Source organism: Mustelus asterias, chromosome 5 (genome assembly GCF_964213995.1).
Source record: "Mustelus asterias chromosome 5, sMusAst1.hap1.1, whole genome shotgun sequence".
Lineage (NCBI taxonomy): Eukaryota > Metazoa > Chordata > Chondrichthyes > Carcharhiniformes > Triakidae > Mustelus > Mustelus asterias.
The window spans coordinates 3,973,957-3,994,645 of record NC_135805.1 but is presented as its reverse complement, the minus strand read 5'-3'; the positions used below and the strand labels follow the sequence as shown (position 1 = coordinate 3,994,645).

Here is a 20,689-nt window from a genome sequence, read left to right as displayed (position 1 = left end):
ACTCAAACCATCAAGTCCTGGTAGCATCCTAGTAAATCTCTTCTGCACCCTTTCTAGCTTAATAATATTGTTTCTAGAATAGGGTGATCAGAACTGTACACAGTATTCCAAGTGTGGCCTTACCAATGTCTTGTACAACTTCAACTCCTGTATTCAATGTTCTGACCGATGAAACTAAGCATGCCGAATGCCTTCTTCACCACTCTGTCCACCTGTGACTCCACTTTCAAGGAGCTATTAACATGTATCCCGAGATCTCTTTGTTCTGTAACTCTCCCCAATGCCCTACCATTAACTGAGTAAGTCCTGCCCTGGTTCAATCTACCAAAATGCATCACCTCGTATTTATCTAAATTAAACTCCATCTGCCATTTGTCAGCCCACTGGCCCAACTGATCAAGATCCCATTGCAATCAGAGATAACTTTCTTCACTGTCCACTATGCCACCAATCTTGGTGTCATCTGCAAACTTACTAACCATGCCTCCTATATTCTCATCCAAATCATTAATATAAATGCCAAATAACAGTGGACCCAGCACTGATCCGAGGCACACCGCTGGTCACAGGCCTCCAGTTGGAAAAACAACCGTCTACAACCACCTCCTGGCTTCCATCAAGAAGTGGAGATGCTGGCGTTGGACTGGGGTAAACACAGTAAGAAGTCTAACAACACCAGGTTAAAATACAACAGGTTTATTTGGTTGCAAAAGCCACGAGCTTTCGGAACAGGCTGTCCCTTTGTCAGGTGGGTGGAGTTCTGATTACAAACAAGGTTTGGCTTTTGCTACCAAATAAACCTGTTGGACTTTAACCTGGTTTTGTTAAGACTTCTTATTCTATCAAGAAGCCAATTTTGTATCCATTTAGATACCTCACCCTGGATCCCGTGAGATTTAACCTTATGCAACAACCTACCATGCGGTACCTGGTCAAAGGCCTTGCTAAAGTCCGTGTAGACATCATCAACTGCATTGCCCTCATCTACCTTCTTGGTTACCCCTTCAAAAAACTCAATCAAATTTGAGACATGATTTTCCACTCACATGCTGACTGTCCCTAATCAGTTCTTGCGTCTCTTAATGCCTGTAGATCCTGTCTCTCAAAATATCTTCCAACTTACCCACCACAGATGTGAGGCTCACTGTCCTATAGTTCCCAAGCTTTTCCCTGCAGCCCTTTTTAAACAAAGGCACATTTGCCACTCTCCAATCTTCAGGCACCTCACCCGTGACTATCGATGATTCAAATATCTCTGGTAGGGGACCCGCAAATTCCTCCCTTGCCTCCCACAATGTCCTGGGATATACTTTATCAGGTCCTGAGGATTTATCTACCTTGATGCGCTTTAAGACTTCCAGCACCTCTTTCTCTGTAATATGTACACTCCTCAAGACATCACTATTTATTTCCCCAAGTTCCCTAACATCCATGCTTTTCTCAACAGTAAATACTGATGAGAAATATTCATTTAGGATCTCACCCATCCCTTGTGGATCCACACATAGATGACCTTGTTGATCCTTAAGAGGCCCTACTCTCTCCCTAGTTACTCTTTTGACCTTTATATATTTTGTAGAAGTTCTTTGGATTCTCCTTTGCCTTATCTGCCAAAACAATCTTGTGTCCCCTTTTTGCCCTCCTGATTTCTCTCTTAACTCTACTCCGACACCCTCTATACTCTTCAAGGGATTCACTTGATCCCAGCTGCCTATGCATGTCATATGCCTCTTTCTTCTTCTTGACCAGGGCCTCAATATCCCGAGTCATCCAGGGTTCCCTACTTCTGCCAGCCTTGCCCTTCACTTTGAGAAACGTGCTTACCCTGAACCCTGGTTAACACACTTTTGAAAGCCTCCCACTTACCAGACGTCCCTTTGCCTTCCCACAGACTCCCCCAATTAACTTTTAAAAGTTCCTGCTGATACCATCAAAATTGGCCTTGCCGTAATTCAGAATTTTAACTTTTGGGCCAGACCTATCATTCTCCATGGCTATCTTAAAACTCATAGAATTATGGTCACTGGTCCCAAAGTGATCCCTCACTAACATTTCTGTCACCTGCCTTTCCTTATTTCCCAAGAGGTCATCAAGTTTTGCCCCCTCTCTAGTGGGCCATCCACATACTGAATGAGAAATTCCTCCTGAATACACAACAAATTTCTCTCCATCCAACTCTCTAATACTATGTCTGTCCCAGTCAATGTTGGGAAAGTTAAAATCTCCGACAATTACTATTCCTATTTTTCCTGGAGCTATCTGTAATCTCCTTACATATTTGCTCCTCAATTTCCCACTATTTGGGGGTCTATAGTACAACTCTATCAAAGTGATTTCCCCCTTCTTATTTCTCAGTTCTACCCATATAGACTCAGTGGTCGAACCCTCGGGTATATCCCCTCTCAGTACGGCTGTGATTTTTCCCTAAGCAAAAATGCAACCCCTCCTCCTCTCTTACCTCCTGTTCTATCTTTCCTATAGCATCTGTATCCTGGAACATTGAGCTGCCAATCCTGTCCCTCCCTTAGCCATGTTTCAGTAATTGCTATAATATCCCAGTCCCACATACGCATCCATGCCCTGAGTTCATCTGCCTTGCCCGTCAGGCCTCTTGCATTGAAATAAATGCAGTTTAATCTGGACTTCCCTTGCTCTGTTTTTCTTTTGCCTGATGTGTCTGGTACTAGGATTACTGACACTGCCATTACTACTTAATGTGCTCCCTTTAACTTCTGTGCTGTCTTCAAACTTCTCTTCTGTCTCCCTACTGCTTTGGATCCCACCCCCCTGCCAAACTAGTTTAAACCCTCGAGTGGCTCCAGCAAATCTCGAGGATGTTAGTTCCCCTCCAGTTCAGGTGTAACCCGTCCCTCTTGAACAGGTCACCCCTTCCCCAGAAAAGATCCCAATGATCCAAAAATCTAAATCCCTGCCCCCTGCAGCAGCTCTCAAGCCACGCATTCATCTGCCTAATCTTCCTATTCCTACTTTCACTAGCACGTGGCACCGGTAATAGTCCTGAAATTACTACCTTCGAGGTCCTGCACTTTAGCTTTCTGCCTAACTCACTATATTCACACTTCAGGACCTCATCCCTTTTCCTACCTGTCGTTGATACCAATATGTACAACGACCTCTGGCTGCTCACCCTCCCCCTTAAGAATGTCCTGCAAAGGTACTTGCCAGTATCCTTTCAACAAATCTTTGATCGTAAGGAATGTCTGAATGTTTAGCTAATAGTTAGCTAACCGGATAGTAGGAGGTTTAATTTGTGAACTAAGTTTCCCTCTACCTCACTCTGTCTCTCTCATCCTTCACTGTATTGACATACCGACTCTTTCTCTCTATAATAGCATTGCTTTAGCATATCAATATGATACAGCCAATTCATTTTCCCGAGATCTGGGATGTCTCATCAAATAATTTATTTTACCAACCCTTTTAGTTACCATGTATGGACCAATGAATGTTAGCCTTCAAGGGTTTCAAGGGTTCCCCTGCCAAGATAATAACACTAACACTACAACCCCTGGTTGCAATGTTCAGGTCACAGATTGCTTATCTGCCCATTCCTTCATCTTTGCTCAAGAAACCGCGAGACGTTCTCGAGCCACTTTGCAGGCGTCCATGAGTCGTTCTTAGAACACAGATACATAATCTAACGTAGAGGATTTGCCCTTCTCTCCTAAAAACTTTTCTTTGATTAATTCCAAAGGACCTTTTACCTCAGATTTACAATTAAATTCAAAATGATTAAAATCCGTAAATTCATTCTGTGAATCTCGGGTAGCAAGTCCAGTCCTTTGTCACAATCACGCCGTTATATATGACAATACACTTCAATCATGGTTTTGAGAGTTTGATGGTACCTCTCTCAAGCTCCTTTTGTTTGTGGATGATGCTGTGGACTTTAACTGTTTTATATCCAAACCACTTAGTGTTTTGAAAAGTTTCAGACACAAAATTTGAACATTGATCTGACTGGGACTGGTAATGCAAAGTGAAAAATTGTTTTAACTTCTCTACTACTATCTTAGCTGTAATTGTTCTTAAAGGGATGGCACCTGGAAATCAAGTTGTCATATCCATAATAGTGAAGAAGTATTGATGTCCTGCTTTTGACAAAGGTCCCACACACACTACTAAATGGCTTCTTAAAGTAGTTTCAGTGAACCAAATACCTGTCTGTGGTGTCACACTGACGTCCTACGATGGACTTTGCTTAGCCATTGCTTGGGTCATCACACATGGGAAAATTTGCTGGAACCTTTTCCTGTAACTGTTCCATCACTTGAACCTTACTTGGGTTTTTTTGAGATTGTTTGAAAAGCTATTACATTCACTCCAGCTGAATCATTTCCCAGGAGTAAGTCAACTCCATCTATGGGTAACTTCTCAACAACTTTTGTCCCAGACAGTTTGGAAGCAAAAACAAGGCGGCAGATTACGACCTGAATGGTTGTAAATTGGGAGGGGGCAGTGTGGAGAGGAAGCTGGGTGTCCTTGTGCACCAGTCACTGTAGGTAACCATGCAGGTGCAGCAGGCAGTAAAGGAGGCAAATGGCATGTTCGCCTTCATTCAAATTTTTAAACAGATGGAACCTATCTAATTCATTCCCAATATAAACTATGTTCACTGTGCATGATTTCGACCTTTGAGTATTTGTGGGAATATAATCTCCACAAACTGTAATCACAGAATCCCTCAGAATTCCTGCAGTGCAGGAGCCATTAAGTCCATCGAGTCTGGACCGACTCTGACAGAGCATCCTACCCAAGCCCTATTCCCATAACCCCATGCATTTTTTGATTTGATTTATTATTGTATTAGCATGCAGTGAAAAGTATTGTTTCTTGCGTGCTATACAGACAAAGCATACCATTCATAGAGAAGGAAATGAGAGAGCGCAGAACGTAGTGTTACAGTAATAACTAGGGTGCAGAGAAAGATCAACTTAATGCAAGGTAGGTCCATTCAAAAGTCTGATGGCAGCAGGGAAGAAACTGTTTTTGAGTCGGTCGGTATGTGACCTCAGACTTATGTATCCTTTTCCCAACTGAAGAAGGTGGAGGAGAGAATGTCCGGAGTGCATGGGGTCCTTAATTATGCTGGCTGCCTTGCCAAGGCAGCGGGAAGTATGGACAGAGTCAATGGATGGGAGGTTGGTTTGTGTGATGGATTGGGCTACATTCACAACCTTTTGTAGTTCCTTGCGGTCTTGGGCAGAGCAGGAGCCATACCAAGCTGTGATACAACCAGAAAGAATGCTTTCTATGGTGCATGCTGAATTTCCTTAGTCTTCTGAGAAAGTAGAGGTGTTGGTGGGCTTTCTTAACCATAGTGTTGGCATGGGGGGACCAGGACACGTTGTTGATAATCTGGACACTTAGAAACTTGAAGCTCTCAGAGTCATAGAGGTTTACAGCATGGAAACAGGCCCTTCGACCCAACTTGTCCATGCCACCCTACATGTACCCCTCGATCTCTTTGTTCTGTAACTCTCCTTAAAGCCCTACCATTAACTGAGTAAGTCCTGCCCTGGTTCAATCTACCAAAATGCATTACCTCGCATTTGTCTAAATTAAACTCCATCTGCCATTCGTCAGCCCACTGGCCCAATTAATCAAGATCCCACTGCAATTGGAGATAACCTTCCTCACTGTCCACCATGCCACCGATCTTGGTGTTCATCTGCAAACTTACTAACCATGCCCCCTATATTCTCATCCAAATCATTAATATAAATGACAAGTAACAGTGGGCCCGGCACTGATCCCTGAGGCACACCGCTGGTCACAGGCCTCCAGTTTGAAAAACTCCTCTCTACAACCACCCTCTGGCTTCTGTCAAGAAGCCAATTTTGTATCCAGCGCTATCTCGACGCTTTCTACTTTGTCCCCGTTGATGTAGACAAAGGCATGCTCTCCTTTATGTTTCCTGAAGTCGATGACAATCTCCTTTGTTTTGTTGACACTGAGGGAGAGATTGTCACCGCAACAGTTCACTGGATTCTTTATCTCATTTCTGTACTCTGTCTCAACATTCTTTGAGATTCAACCCACTATGGTGGTGTCGTCAGCAAACTTGAAAATCGAGGGGAATAGGGAGGGGAATTTGACCACGCAGTCATAAGGAGTATAGTAGGGGGCTGAGAACAGCCTTGTGGGGCACCGGTGTTGAGGATGATTGTGGAGGTGTTGTTGCATATCCTTACTGATTGTGCCTAACAACACCAGGGACCCGTGTTTCATTCCAGCTAACCCCATTAACTTTACCACACTAACCTCCCTAACCTACCCATCTTGAGACACTAGTCTGGTCAATCCACCTAACCTGCATATCTGTGGACTGTGGGAGGAAACCCACAGACAGTTACCCAAGGCTGGAATGAAACACGGCTCCCTGGTGTTGTTAGGAAGTGTTAACCACTGTGGCACCCATGAATGAAGCAGGCCTTGCCCACATGCAAGACCGGGCTGATATGTGTTGCACTGTAGTGCTGGTCAGTGACTATTTGCAGCAAGGGGGAAACGTCATCATTTCTCCTTGACATTCAACCATCCAAGATAGCAGCTGATTTGATTGGTATCACTTCCACTACCAGTGCGCACCATCTACAAGATTCAGCTCAGCAACTGCCAAGGCTCCTTCAACATTACCTTACAAAATAGAGATCTCTATCACTTAAAAGAACAAAAGATGCAGACCCAAGGGAATACTAGCCTTCCAAGTCACACATCATCTTGACATGGAGCTCTATCTTTGTTCCTTCAAAATTCTAGAACTCCCACTCTAACAGCACAGTGAGTACACCTACATCACCTGGACAACTGCAGTTCAAGGAGGCACCTTTCACTCAAAGGCAGTATGCTTGACTTTGCCATCGGTGCCCACATCCCATTAGCCGAGTTTAAATTCCCCTGCTGCCCTGAGCAACTAATCCAGTAGAATAATTATACTATTATTCTCAGGATGTTTGTTTACAAGGGAAGCAACAGAACTGCAAGGGACTCGAACAGAAGCAGCAGCTTATTTGGGGATGTGCAGTGAAGAACAATGTGAACAGGACAGATTGCAACAAAATATGCCCAACAGTTTGATCTAATTAAGGTCAGCAGTGAACTTTGTAACATTTGGGTAACTGGATCACTTAAAGCATTCTCAAAACAAAGGATTCCTGATTAACTAGAAATTTGGTGCCTTGTACTATGCCGTCATTCTCAGCTGGTTTAAATTAAGAGTTTAATATATATAGGGAAACACGCCCATCTACTAATAAGCTGAAGACAAAAGCATCACATTTCAGTATTTGCTACCGCAAGTAACAGTGGACTTTTGCTGAATTGACTGAATCCAGAGTGTGCTGAGGATAGAAATTTTCACATATGAACCTTTCCACAGGACAAGCAACCAAAGTATATAAAAGACTTGCATGTTCCAGTAACACCTCTCAATGTGTTTTCTCAAGGGTAAAAACAGGTTCATTTTCAGTCATGAGTTTGCATCAAGTGCCATGCTCTGCTCCTTCCCACTCCTGTAATGAATGTCACACATTGCATAACCAGATGCACGTGCTCCAATCACTGGCAGGCATCTAAAAGAGTCTGACTCAAAAACTGTTGTAATGGATAATGCATCTAAGATCCCTAAATCACTGGAAACAGGCTATTTCTATCTACTTTGTTCCATTATTTCAATTTTAAACCCGTTAAGGAAGTCTTAAAGGAGGATAGAGAGGTGCAGAGGGTTTTAAGCCAGGAATTCTAGAGGGCAGCTGAAGTTGTGGCAAATAATGCACAGGTAGCAAGTCAGAGAAATTGGGAGTTCAATGGGATAGATGTGTATGAAATAAAGGAGGCCTCCACAGCTTTGTGGCAATGAATTCCACAGATTCATCACCCTCTGGCTGAAGAAATTCCTCTTCATCATGGTTCTAAAAGGTCACCCCTTTACTCTGTGGCTGGGCCTTCGGATCCTAGTCTCTCCTACTAATGGAAACATCCTCCCCATGTCCAATGAGATTTCCCCCCCCGCCCCCATCCTTCTAAATTCCAGACCCAGAGTCCTCAAATGCTCTTCATATGTCAAGCCTTTTATTCCCAGGAACTTCCTCTGGACCCTCCCCAAAGCTACAGATCCTTCCTTAGATACAGGCCCAAAGTTGCTCACAATATTCCAAATGTGGTCTGACCAGAGCCTTATAAAGTCTCAGCAGTAAATGCCTGCTTTTGTATTCTAGTCCTCTTGAAATGAATGCTAACATTGCATTTGCCTTCCTAAATACCAAATCAACCTGCAAGTTAACCTTAAGAGAATCCTGCACTAGGACTCCCAAGTCTCTTTGCGCTTCCAATTTCGGAATTCTCTCCCCATTTAGAAAATAGTCTACGCCTCTATTCTTCCTACCAAAGTGCATACCCTCACACTTTTCCATGTATTCCATTTGCCACTTTCGTCCACTCTCCTAACCAGTCCAGGTCCTTCTGCAGCCTCCCTGACTCCTCAATACTACCTGTCCCTCCACCTATCTTTGTATCATCTGCAAACTTAGCCACAATGCCCTCAGTTCCTTCATCTAGATCATTAAGGTATAGAGTGAAAAGTTGTGGTTCCAACACTGACCCCTGCGGAACTCCACTAGTCACCGGCTGCCATCCTGAAAAGGACCTCTTTATCCCCGCACTCTGCCTTCTGCCAGTCAACCAATCTTCTATTCATGGCAGTACCTTGCCTCTAACACCTTATTCAGCAGCCTCCTGTGCAGCACCTTGTCAAAGGCTTACTGGAAATCCAATTAGATAAAGCCTACTGGTTTGTAAGTCGTTACGACAGATTATGGGGTTAGAAGCCATCTTAAGATTCACATATGATGCTGATGCAAATTCAGCCCGAGACCATTCTTGGAGGGGGTGGGGGGTGAAGAAGGGGAGGTTGGAGGAACCTAGTTTTGAATGTCAGACAAGCAGTCATCCAGAGACAGGAGGAATCAACAAGAAGCGGTGCAAAGATAGAGTTAGGTTTCATCCGTGTACCTGTGCAAGTAAGTTGATCTTGTATCGGCTGTGGGTGATGTTGTTAAGGGACAGCATGTAGAAGAGGAAGCAGGAGTGGGGAGGTGAGAGAAAACAAGGAAAGATCTTTGGCGTGGTTTAGGGGTAAAGTGGCAAGGGCTGCAAAGACATTATTGAAGAAGCTCTGATGACAAAAACTGAAATAAGTATACAGACCACCTAACCGTGCAATGGTGAAGAGGCTTTGGAAGAAGGTGGTGTAGACGACTGTGTTGAAGTTTGCAGTGCAGTTGAGGGATAGTTCACCACAATCAGAGCCACAAAAATTATTTGTGCCCATGTCTAATGACATTGGATGGTGAGATTTGAATTCAATATAAATCTGGAATTAAAGGTCTAATGATAACCATAAAACTATTGTTGTCATAAAAACCCACCTGATTCACGAATGTCCTTTAGGAAAGGAAATCAGCCATCTTAACCTGATCTGCTCTATATCTGACTCCAGATCCACAGTAATGCAGTTGACTCTTAAGTGCCCTCTAACATGGCCAAACAAGCCACTCAAGGGCAATTAGGGATGGGCAACGAACGCTGACCCAGCCAGCAACACACATCCCATGAATGAATGAAAACAATTCAATGTTTTAGCAGCGTTTGGATTCAGTACTAGGGCAGGAAAGGTGTTTGGCTAGGTGATCAAGGTTAAAGAACAACAGAAGTAGCTGAATGTCACAAAGATTATGATCCAAAAACATTCACAAACTACTTGCACCAGTTAGAGGTGAAGGTGGAGGAGGGAGCGGTTTAAGGAAACTGTTGTGCAGATAAATTGCCAAGGATTCTATTTTCTCTCCAGGAGGATTCTGGAGTAGTGGAAATGAAGACAAACTTCACATCATAGTTCAAAATATGGGAATGTCAAAAATGTAAATTAACCTGTTTTGTCGAAGTATGAGATAAATTGGCCAGTCCAATCATAATCATTTTATAAATGCAAATTTTGACAAAGAGATAAGCATACAGATAAAAATTAGGTGGAAACGGACTAACTTACACACTGATAAAATTGTCCACGTTGTCCACCGGTCACAAAGCGTTTTCCATCTGGGTTCCAAGCCACACTTGTGAGACTATCCTCATGAGACTGACTCATCTTGGTTCTCAGCTCCCCCGTCTGGAATGGGGAAATGTTTAATTCAGAGTGAAATGCGTTATAGAATCAAACAGTGCAGAAGAGGCCCTTCAGCCCATTGCATTTGCACCGACACATGAGAAACACCTGACCTCCCACCTAATCCCATTTACCAGCACTTGGCCCATAGCCTCGAATGCAATGACATGCCAAGCACTCAACCGGGTTCTTTTTAAAGGCAACCCACCCTCCAAGGCAGCACATTCCAGACCGCCTCCATTCTCCGAGTAAAAAAGGTTTTTCATCATGCCGCGCACCCCCCACACAAACCTCCTGCCCTCACCTTAAACCCATGTTCCCCTCATGTCTGACCCTTCAACTAAGGGGAACAGCTGTACCTTATCCACTGTCCATGCCCCTCAATCTTATACACCTCAATCAGGTCACCCCTCAGTCTTCTCTGCTCCAACAAAAACCTAAGCCTACCCAACCTCTCTCTCCATAACTTAAATGCTCCATCCCAGGCAGCATTCTGGTGAATCTCCTCTGCATCCCCTCCAGTGCAATCACATCCTTCCTATAATGTGGCGACCAGAACTGCACACAGTACTCTAGCTGTGACCTCACCAATGTTCTATACAACTCCAACATGACTTCCCTGCTTTTATAATCTATGTCTCGATTATTAAAGGCAAATGTCCAAAATGTCTTTTTCACCACCCTACTAACATGCTCTTCCACCTTTAGAGATGTGTGGACAAACACACCAAGATCCCTTTGTTCCAGAGAACTTCCATGTGTCCTACCATTCATTGAGTACTTTCTTGTCAAATTACTCCTTCCAAAGTGTATCACCTCACTTTTCAGGGTTAAATTCCATCTGCTACTTACCTGCCCATTTAACCATTCCGTCAATATCTTCTTGTAGCCCAAGACACTCCATCTCACTGTTAACCATCCGGCCAATAATAGGGGGCCCACTGGAAACTGGCTTAGAATCACTTCTGTCATTACCCTCTGTCTCCAATAACTGAGCCAATTTTGAATCCACCTTACAAGTCTTCCATATGGGACCTTGTCAAAGGCTTTGCTGAAATCCATATAAACTACATCGACTGTGCTACCCTCGCCTGCACACCTGGCCACCACCTCAAAAAATTCAATCAAATTTGTTCGGCATGACCTCCCTCCGACGAAGCCTTGCTGACTATCCCCGATCAAGCTTTGCCTCTCCAAGTGAATGTTCTCCTTCAGGGGTTTCTCTAATAGATTCCCTACCACTGACATGAGTCTCACTGGTCTGTAGTTCTCTGGTTTATCTCCACAACCCTTCTTAAATAGCAGAACCACATTTGTCTGCCCCCACAAGAGTGTTCTTAGGAATAGCCTGCACATGCCTCTGTCTTTAGCAGACTTCCAACTGCAATTGCTTAGTTTTTCCCCTGCTCCTCCCTTCACCACATCAGCACCCATCTGATAACTCATGATCCTTTCAATCAACCTAATAAAAACCCCAGGGGAAATCTCCATGTATAAACAAAAATCCATTTGCTCTATCCAAAGTAAACACTACATGGCTAAAATGAGTAATTATCCTGCTATCCCAACATCTGAGTTACATTCCCTCCAGATTTAGATTGTTGGATCATTGGGATCTTTTCTGGGGAAGGGCTGATCTGTTCAAGAGGGATGGGTTACATTTGAACTGGAGGGGGACTAACATCCTGGCGGGGAGATTTGCTAGAGCCACTCGGGAGGGTTTAAATTAGTTTGGCAGGGGGGTGGGATCCAAAGCAGTCGGGAGACAGAAGAGAAGTTTGAGGACAGCACGGAAGTTAAAGACAGCACATTAATTAGTAAAGGCAGTGTCAGTAATCCGATTACCAGACAGAAGCAAGAGAGGGAGGGAGCAAGGGAAGTCCAGATTAAACTGCATTTATTTCAATGCAAGAGGCCTGACGGGCAAGGCAGATGAACTCAGGGCATTGATGGGTATGTGGGACTGGGATATTATAGCAATTACTGAAACATGGCTAAGGGAGGGACAGGACTGGCAGCTTAATGTTCCGGGTACAGATGCGATAGGAAAGATAGAATAGGAGGTGAGAGAGGAGGGGGAGTTGCACTTTTGATTAGGGAAAGCATCACGGCCGTACTGAGAGGGGATATATCCGAGGGTTCGGCCACTGGGTCTATATGGGTAGAACTGAGAAATAAGAAGGGGGAAATCACTGATAGGGTTGTACTATAGGCCCCCAAATAGTCAGCGGGAAATTGAGGAGCAAATATGTAAGGAGATTATGATAGCTCCAAGAAAAATAGGGTGGTAATAGTTGGAGATTTTAATTTTCCCAACATTGACTGGGACAGCCATAGTATTAGAGGGTTGGATGGAGAGAAATTTGTTGAGTGTATTCAGGAGGAATTTCTCATTCAGTATGTGGATGGCCCGACTAGAGAGGGAAATAAGGAAGGGCAGGTGACAGAAGTGTTAGTGAAGGATCACTTTGGGACCAGTGGCCATAATTCTATTAGTTTTAAGATAGCCATGGAGAATGATAGGTCTGGCCCAAAAGTTAATATTCTAAATTGGGGCAAGGCCAATTTTGATGGTATCAGGCAGGAACTTTCAAAAGTTAATTGGGGGAGTCTGTGGGAAGGAAAAGGGACGTCTGGTAAGTGGGAGGCTTTCAAAAGTGTGTTAACCAGGGTTCAGGGTAAACACATTCCTCTTGGAGTGAAGGGCAATGCTGGCAGAAGTCAGGAACCCTGGATGACCCGGGATATTGAGGCCCTGGTCAAGAAGAAGAAAGAGGCACATGACGTGCATAGGCAGCTGGGATCAAGTGAATCTCTTGAAGAGTATAGTGGGTGTAGGAGTAGAGTTAAGAGAGAAATCAGGAGGGCAAAAAGGGGACACGAGATGGTTTTGGCAGATAAGGCAAAGGAGAATCCAAAGACCTTCTACAAATACATAAAGGGCAAAAGAGTAACAAGGGAGAGAGTAGGGCCTCTTAAGGATCAACAAGGTAACCTATGTGCGGATCCACAAGAGATGGGCGAGATCCTAAATGAATATTTCTCATCAATATTTACTGTTGAGAAAAGCATGGATGTTAGGGAACTTGGGGAATTAAACATTGATGTCTTGAGGAGTGGAAGTCCTAAACCGCATCAAGGTAGATAAATCCCCGGGACCTGATGAGGTATATCCCAGGACGTTGTGGAAGGCTCGGGAGGAAATAGCGGGTCCCCTAGCCGAGATATTTGAATCATTGATAGTCACGGGTGAGGTGCCTGAAGATTGGAGTGTGGCAAATGTTGTGCCTTTGTTTAAAAAGGGCTGGGAACTCCAGGCCAGTTAGCCTCACATCTGTGGTGGGTAAATTGTTGGAAGGTATTTTGAGAGACAAGATCTACAGTCATTTAGAGACGCAAGGACTGATTAGGGACAGTCAGCATGGCTTTGTGAGTGGAAAATCATGTCTCACAAATTTGATTGAGTGTTTTGAAGGGGTAACCAAGAAGGTAGATGAGGGCAGTGCAGTTGATGTTTTCTACATGGACTTTAGCAAGGCCTTTGACAAGGTACCGCGTGGTAGGTTGTTGCATAAAGTTAAATCTCACGGCATCCAGGGTGAGGTATCTAAATGGATACAAAATTGGCTTCTTGGCAGAATGTGGAGATGCCGGACAGAAGCCAGAGGGTGGTTGTCGAGAGTTGTTTTTCAAACTGGAGGCCTGTGACCAGTGGTGTGCCTCAAGGATCAGTGCTGGGCCCACTGTTATTTGTCATTTATATTAATGATTTGGATGAGAATATAGGGGGCATGGTTAGTAAGTTTGAAGATGACACCAAGATTGGTGGCATGGTGGACAGTGAGGAAGGTTATCTCCAATTGCAGCGGGATCTTGATCAATTGGGCCAGTGGGCTGATGAATGGCAGATGGAGTTTAATTTAGACAAATGCGAGGTAATGCATTTTGGTAGATTGAACCAGGGCAGGACTTACTCAGTTAATGGTAGGGCGTTGAGAAGAGTTACAGAACAAACAGATCTAGGGGTACATGTTCATAGCTCCTTGAACGTGGAGTCACAGGTGGACAGAGTGATGAAGAAGGCATTCAGCATGCTTGGTTTCATCGGTCAGAACATTGAATACAGGAGTTGGGACGTCTTGTTAAAGTTGTACAAGACATTGGTAAGGCCACACTTGGAATACTGTGTGCAATTCTGGTCACCCTATTATAGAAAGGATATTATTAAACTAGAAAGAGTGCAGGAAAGATTTACTAGGATGCTACCGGGACTTGATGGATTGAGCTATAAGGAGAGGCTGAAATGACTGGGACTTTTTTCTCTGGAGTGTCGGAGGCTGAGGGGCATAGACAAGGTAGATAGTCAATATCTTTTCCCAAAGGTAGGGGAGTCTAAAACTGGAGGGCATAGGTTTAAGGTGAGAGGGGAGAGATACAAAAGTGTCCAGAGGGGCAATTATTTTCACATAGAGGGTGGTGAGTGTCTGGAACAAGCTGCCAGAGGTAGTAGTAGGGGCGGGTACAATTTTATCTTTTAAAAGGCATTTAGATAGTTACGTGGGGGTATAGAGGGATATGGGCCAAATGCGGGCCAGAGGGTACAATCTCAGACTAAAGGGATGATCCTTTAAAACAGAGATGAGGAATTTCTTCAGCCAGAGAGTGGTGAATCTGTGGAACTCTTTGCCACAGAAGGCTGTGGAGTCCAGGTCATTGAATGTCTTTAAAACAGAGATAGATAGGTTCTCGATTAATAAGGGGGTCAGGGGTTATGGGGAAAATGCAGGAGAATGGGGATGAGAAAAATATCAGCCATGATTGAATGGCGGAGCAGACTCAAATGGGCCAAGTGGCCTAATACTACTCCTATGTCTTGTGGTCTTAATGCTTTTATGATTTGCAAAGAATTAATGATAGACACATTCTTTAAAGTTTAAAATTCAATATTCAAATTTCCATGACACAGAAAGGTATACTTCAATATATTTATGCAATTTTTCTTCAAATGATAGAATGTGTACTAGCATTTTGATCAGTATATGCTATATTTCCTTGGTTTCAGCTTATTAGCTAAAGCGGTGTGTGTAACAGGTGAAAAGGCTGGCTTTTAGCACAACAGGAATAAAGTAACATTCAGTCAGCATAGCTGAATTCATGTTAACTTGACAATCTGAATGCCTACTCTGGGCCAGCAGAAGAAAACAGGATCAACCAATAAAAAGCTGTTCAAATTAAGCATACAGCCTTCTGGATGGAGAGCAGGGACCTGTCTGACCTCCATATTGCGTGAGATAGCATTCATGTTTATGTCTTAGACTGGTCATATATCCTGGACATCAGCCATTTTGATCAAAACAGTTCACACAAAGTAGAGGTGATGATTTACTCAGTATAGATGTGATCCATCAGCAGTGCACTAAATAAAGAACGAAAACTTGTCGAGATTTAGCAGACTTGTCAGTGCTTCAGATTTCTGATCATCCATTATGTTACATTTTCAGACCTGATAGCCTGACATCAGTCTCTGGGAAAATGCCAGAATCTAATTCAAAGAATGTGATAACTGAGCACTTAGAAATAATGCTGAGATTGGGCAGAGTTAATGTGGATTTATGAAAGAGTAATCATGTGCGATAAACCTGCTTTTTGAGGATGCTATTCACATGACATACAAGGGAGAACCGGTTGATGTGGTGTATTTGAATTTTCAGAAGGCTTTCACGGAGGTCTCACACAAGCAGTATTAGAGCACATGGGATTGGGGGTAGTATTCAGGCATACAGGGGGTAGCACAGTGGCACAGCTGCCGCATAGCACCAGGGACCTGGATTCAATTCTGGTGTCAGGTGACTATCTGTGCGGAGTTTGCACATTCTCCCCGTGTCTGCATGGGTTTCCTTCAAGTGTTCCCGTTTCCTCCCACAGTTCAAAGATGTGCGGGTTAGGTGGATTAGCCACGCTAAATGAGCAGGGTTACAGGGATAGGACAGGGGAGTGGGCCTAGGTGAAGTGCTCTTTCAGGGGGTCGGTGCACACTTGATGGACCTAATGGCTTCCCTTTGCACTGTCGGGATTCTATGCTATGAATTGAGAATTGGTTAACGGACAGAAAACAGTAGGAATAAACAGATCATTCTCAGTTTGGAAGACTATGACTAGTGAGGTACTGCAAGGATCAATCCTTGGGGTCCTAGTTATTCACAATCTATATTAATGATTTGGATGTGGGACCAAATGTAATATTTCCAAGTTTTCTGATGACACAAAACTAGGTGGGAATGTAAGTTGTGAGGAGGATGCAGAGATTTAGACAAGACTATGTGTGGACAAGAACATAGCAGATGTCATTTAAATGGAAAAACGTGGAAAATGTGAAGTTATCCAATTAATAGGAAAAGCAGAAATGCAGAGTATTTCTGAAATGGGGAGATACTGGAAGTGTTGATGTTCAAAGGGACCTAGATGTTCTTGTTCATAAATCACTGAAGTGAACAGGCAGGTGCAACAAACAATTAGAAATGGTATGTTGGCTTTTATTGCAAGGGGATTTCAGCATAGGAACATAGGAATTAGAAACAGAAATAGGCAATTCAGTCGAGCCTGCTCTGTCATTCAATCAGATCATGGTTGATGTTTTCCTGGTCTCAAATCCAGCTCTCCAATACTCCGTGTTCCTTTCACCCGTTTAAAAAAAAATATATCCATCTCCTTCTTGAAACTATTTAATGATTCAGACTAATGATTTGGTCTAATGATTTCCTTTGATTGTGGTGCGATAGGCAAGATTTCAAGATTTGCAGATGACACAAAGATTGAATCATTGTCAACCGTGATGAGGATAATCTTGGAAGTGCAAAAAGACAGACATATTGGTGGATTGGGCAAACAAGTGGAGATGAAGTTCACTGCAGAGAAGCGCGAGGTGATTCATTTGGCAGGAAGAACATGGCGAGAAAGTATAAAATAAAGGGAGAAACTAAATGAGAGGCAGGAGCAGATATATGTATTTAAATCAATTGAAGGTGGCAGGATATGTTGAGAGAGCAGAGTCCCCCCCCACAGTCCAAAAAATGTGCTGGTTAGGTGCATTGAGCTTGCCAAATTCTCCCTCACTGTACCCAAACAGACGCCAGAGTGTGGGGACTAGGAGATTTTCACGCTAACTTCTTTGCATTGTTAATGCAAGCCTACTTGTGACTAATAAATAAATTTTAACTTGACCTCCTCTTCTAGATTGCCCTACAAGGGGATACATTTGTTCTGCGTTTCACCAACACCCAATACAATTACAACAACACTTCTCTGCTTTTATACTTCAGTCCTTTTGCAATAAATGCCAACATCCCATTTGCCTTTTTTATACATGCTGTACCAGAATACCGACTTTCTGCGATTAATGAACTTAGACACCGAGATCCCTCTTCCCAGGTGCAATATGAATTTACTTTCCATTTAGGTAATAATTGCCTTTCTATTTTTTCAGCCAAAATGGACAACCTCACACTTATCCTTGTTAAACTCCATCTGACAGATTTTAGTCCATTCTCCTAGCCTAATTATATCTGTTTGTAATCTCCATCTCCTCTTCACTGCCTGCTTTCCCACCTATTTTAGTACCATCCGCAAATTTGGCTGTTACATTCTGTCCATTCTCATAGATCATTTATATAGATTGTAAACAGTTGAGGTCCGAGGACTGACCCCTGCAGCACCTCACTAGTCACATTTTGCCAGCCAGAGAAGGACCCACTTATCCTGACCCTCTGCTTTCTGTCAGTCAGCCAATCCTCAATCCAATCTAGTACTCTCCCCCTCATCCTCTGCGATCTCAGTTCAAGTTTATTTATTAGTCACAAGGCGGTTTACATTCACATTGCAATGAAGGTACTGTGAAAATCCCCTAGTCGCCACACTCCGGCGCCAGTTCGGGTGCACTGAGGGAGAATTTAGCATGGCCAATGCACCTCATTAGCGTGTCTTTCGGACTGTGGGAAGAAACCGGAGCACCCGGAGGAAACCCATGCAGACACGGGGAGAACACGCAAGCTCCACACAGACAGTGACCCAAGCCGGGAATTGAACCCAGGTCCCTGGCGCTGTGAGCACCTTCTGGATCAGTCTAAATGGTGCCTTATAAAAGTTCAACTTGACCTCCTTATTCTTGCACTCAATGAACCTAAAGCATGTGATAACATAAGATGTACGAACTGCTCTCGCAACATATCCTGCCACCTTCAATTGATTTAAATACATATACAGTGAGGTCCCTCTGCTCCTGCTCCTGATTTAGTTTCTCCCTTTATTTTATACTTTCTCTCCATGTTCTTCCTACCAAATGAATCACCTCACGCTTCTCTGCATTGAACTTCATCTCCACTTGTTTGCCCAATCCACCAATATGTCTATGTCCTTTTGAACTTCAAGATTATCCTCATCACAGTTGACAATGATTCCAATCTTTGTGTCTTCTGCAAATCTTGCCTGAGCACCACAATCTAGGTCACATACACCACATCAACAGTGCTGCCCTTGTCAACCTTCTCCGTTACTTCCTCAAAACACTCCAACAAGTGAGGTGAACATGATTTTCCCTTAATGAATCCATGCTGGCTTTCCTTAACTATCCTGCAGTTGTCTAAGTGACTATTGATTTTGTTCCAAAGTATAGTTTCCAGACGGTTCCCCACTACTGAAGTCAAACTAACTGGTCTGTAGTTGCCAGCTTAATCCTTGCACCCTTTTTTTGAACAAGAGTGCAACATTTACAATTCTCTGGTGCTCCGGCACCACTCCTGTGTCTAAGGATGGATGGAGGGTTATCATAGGAGTGAGGATGGCTTGCTGCAATCGTATAGAGCCTTAGTGAGACCTCACCTGAACTACTGTGTATAGTTTTGGCCTCCTTATTTAAGGAAGGATATACTGGCTATAGAGGGAATGCAACAATGGTTCACCACACCAATCGCTGGGATGCCAAGATTGCCCTATGAAGAGGGATTGAGATTGGGTCTGTAGCCGCTAAGGTTCAGAAAAATGAGAGATGACCTAATTGAAATGTACAAAATTCTTACAGGACTCGACATGGTAGTGAGCGAGCGAGTGGGCGAGGATCTGGCAGATGGAATATAACGTTAGCAAATGTGAGGTTATCCACTTTGGAAGAAATAATAGTAAATTGGAATATTATTTAAATGGAGAAAAATTACATCGTGCGACTGTGCAGAGGGACCTGGGGGGGTCCTTGTGCACGAATCGCAAAAACTCAGTCTGCAGGTGCAGCAGGTGATCAAGAAGGCGAATGGAATGCTGGCCTTTATCGCGAGGGGGATAGAATATAAAAGCAGGGAGGTCTTGCTGCAACTGTACAAGGCACTGGTGAGGCCGCAACTGGAGTACTGTGTGCAGTTTTGGTCCCCTTATTTGCAAAAGGATATATTGGCCTTGGAGGGAGTGCAGAGAAGGTTCACCAGGTTGATACCGGAGATGAGGGGTGTAGCTTATGAGGAGAGATTAAACAGATTGGGTCTGTACTCGTTGGAGTTTAGAAGGATGAGGGGTGATCTTATAGAGACATATAAGATAATGAAGGGGCTGGATAGGGTAGAGGTGGAGAGATTCTTTCCACTTAGAAGGGAAACCAGAACTAGAGGGCACAGCCTCAAAATAAGGGGGGGCCGGTTCAGAACAGAGTTGAGGGGGAACTTCTTCTCTCAGAGGGTAGTGAATCTCTGGAATTCTCTGCCCACTGAAGTGGTGGAGGCTTCCTCGTTGAATATGTTTAAATCACGGGTAGATAGTTTTCTGATCGATAAGGGAATTAGGGGATATGGGGAGCAGGCAGGTAAGTGGAACTGATTCGCTTCAGATCAGCCATGATCTTGTTGAATGGCGGGGCAGGCTCGAAGGGCCAGATGGCCTACTCCTGCTCCTATTTCTTATGTTCTTATGGTAGATGCAGAAATGTTTCACATAGTTGGGGGTTCTAGAACTAGGTGACAATCTCAGAAGGAAAGATAAAGCCAAGATAAGGAGGAATCTCTTTACTGAGGGTGGTGAATCTCTGGCATTCTCTACCCCCAGAGGGCTACTGAGTGTCAATTCAAAGCAGACTTGATAGATTCACATCAAGGAATATGGGGATAGTGCAAGATGACGACATTGAGGTAGATCTAGTTGAATGGTGGAGCAGGCTTTAGGGGCCAAACGGTCTGCTCTTGCTCCTGTGTTTCTATGTTACTAAAAGGCTGGACCTAATGCAGTCACTTAGGAACGGTATCTGTGTCAATATTTATGTCAACTACAATTTCATTAGTGTTGCTCACCTGCACATTCCAAAGCCATAATTCAGAGCAATCATCAGGGCCACAAGCTAGAAGATAATTATCATCTGGACTCCATGCTAGATATGAAACTCCATATGCATGACCCTCTAAAGTTTTAAACAACCTTAGTTGGTGAGTGTCCTAATAGAAAACAAAAACAGGAAATTAGTAAGGCACATCC

General features: G+C 43.7%; 1 protein-coding gene across 8 annotated transcripts in view; it reads right to left on the bottom strand.

The window, feature by feature from the left end:
* Positions 1 to 20,689, bottom strand: part of wdr26a (WD repeat domain 26a) — a 173,593-nt gene that overhangs the window by 72,343 nt on the left and 80,561 nt on the right. For all 8 annotated transcript variants that reach the window (XM_078212131.1, XM_078212129.1, XM_078212135.1 and 5 more), the window contains exons 8-9: positions 20,509 to 20,649; positions 10,070 to 10,189 (exon numbers count right to left, since the gene is read on the bottom strand). In XM_078212131.1, coding sequence (XP_078068257.1) covers positions 10,070 to 10,189; positions 20,509 to 20,649 — 261 coding nt within the window. The remainder of the gene's footprint in view (positions 1 to 10,069; positions 10,190 to 20,508; positions 20,650 to 20,689) is intronic.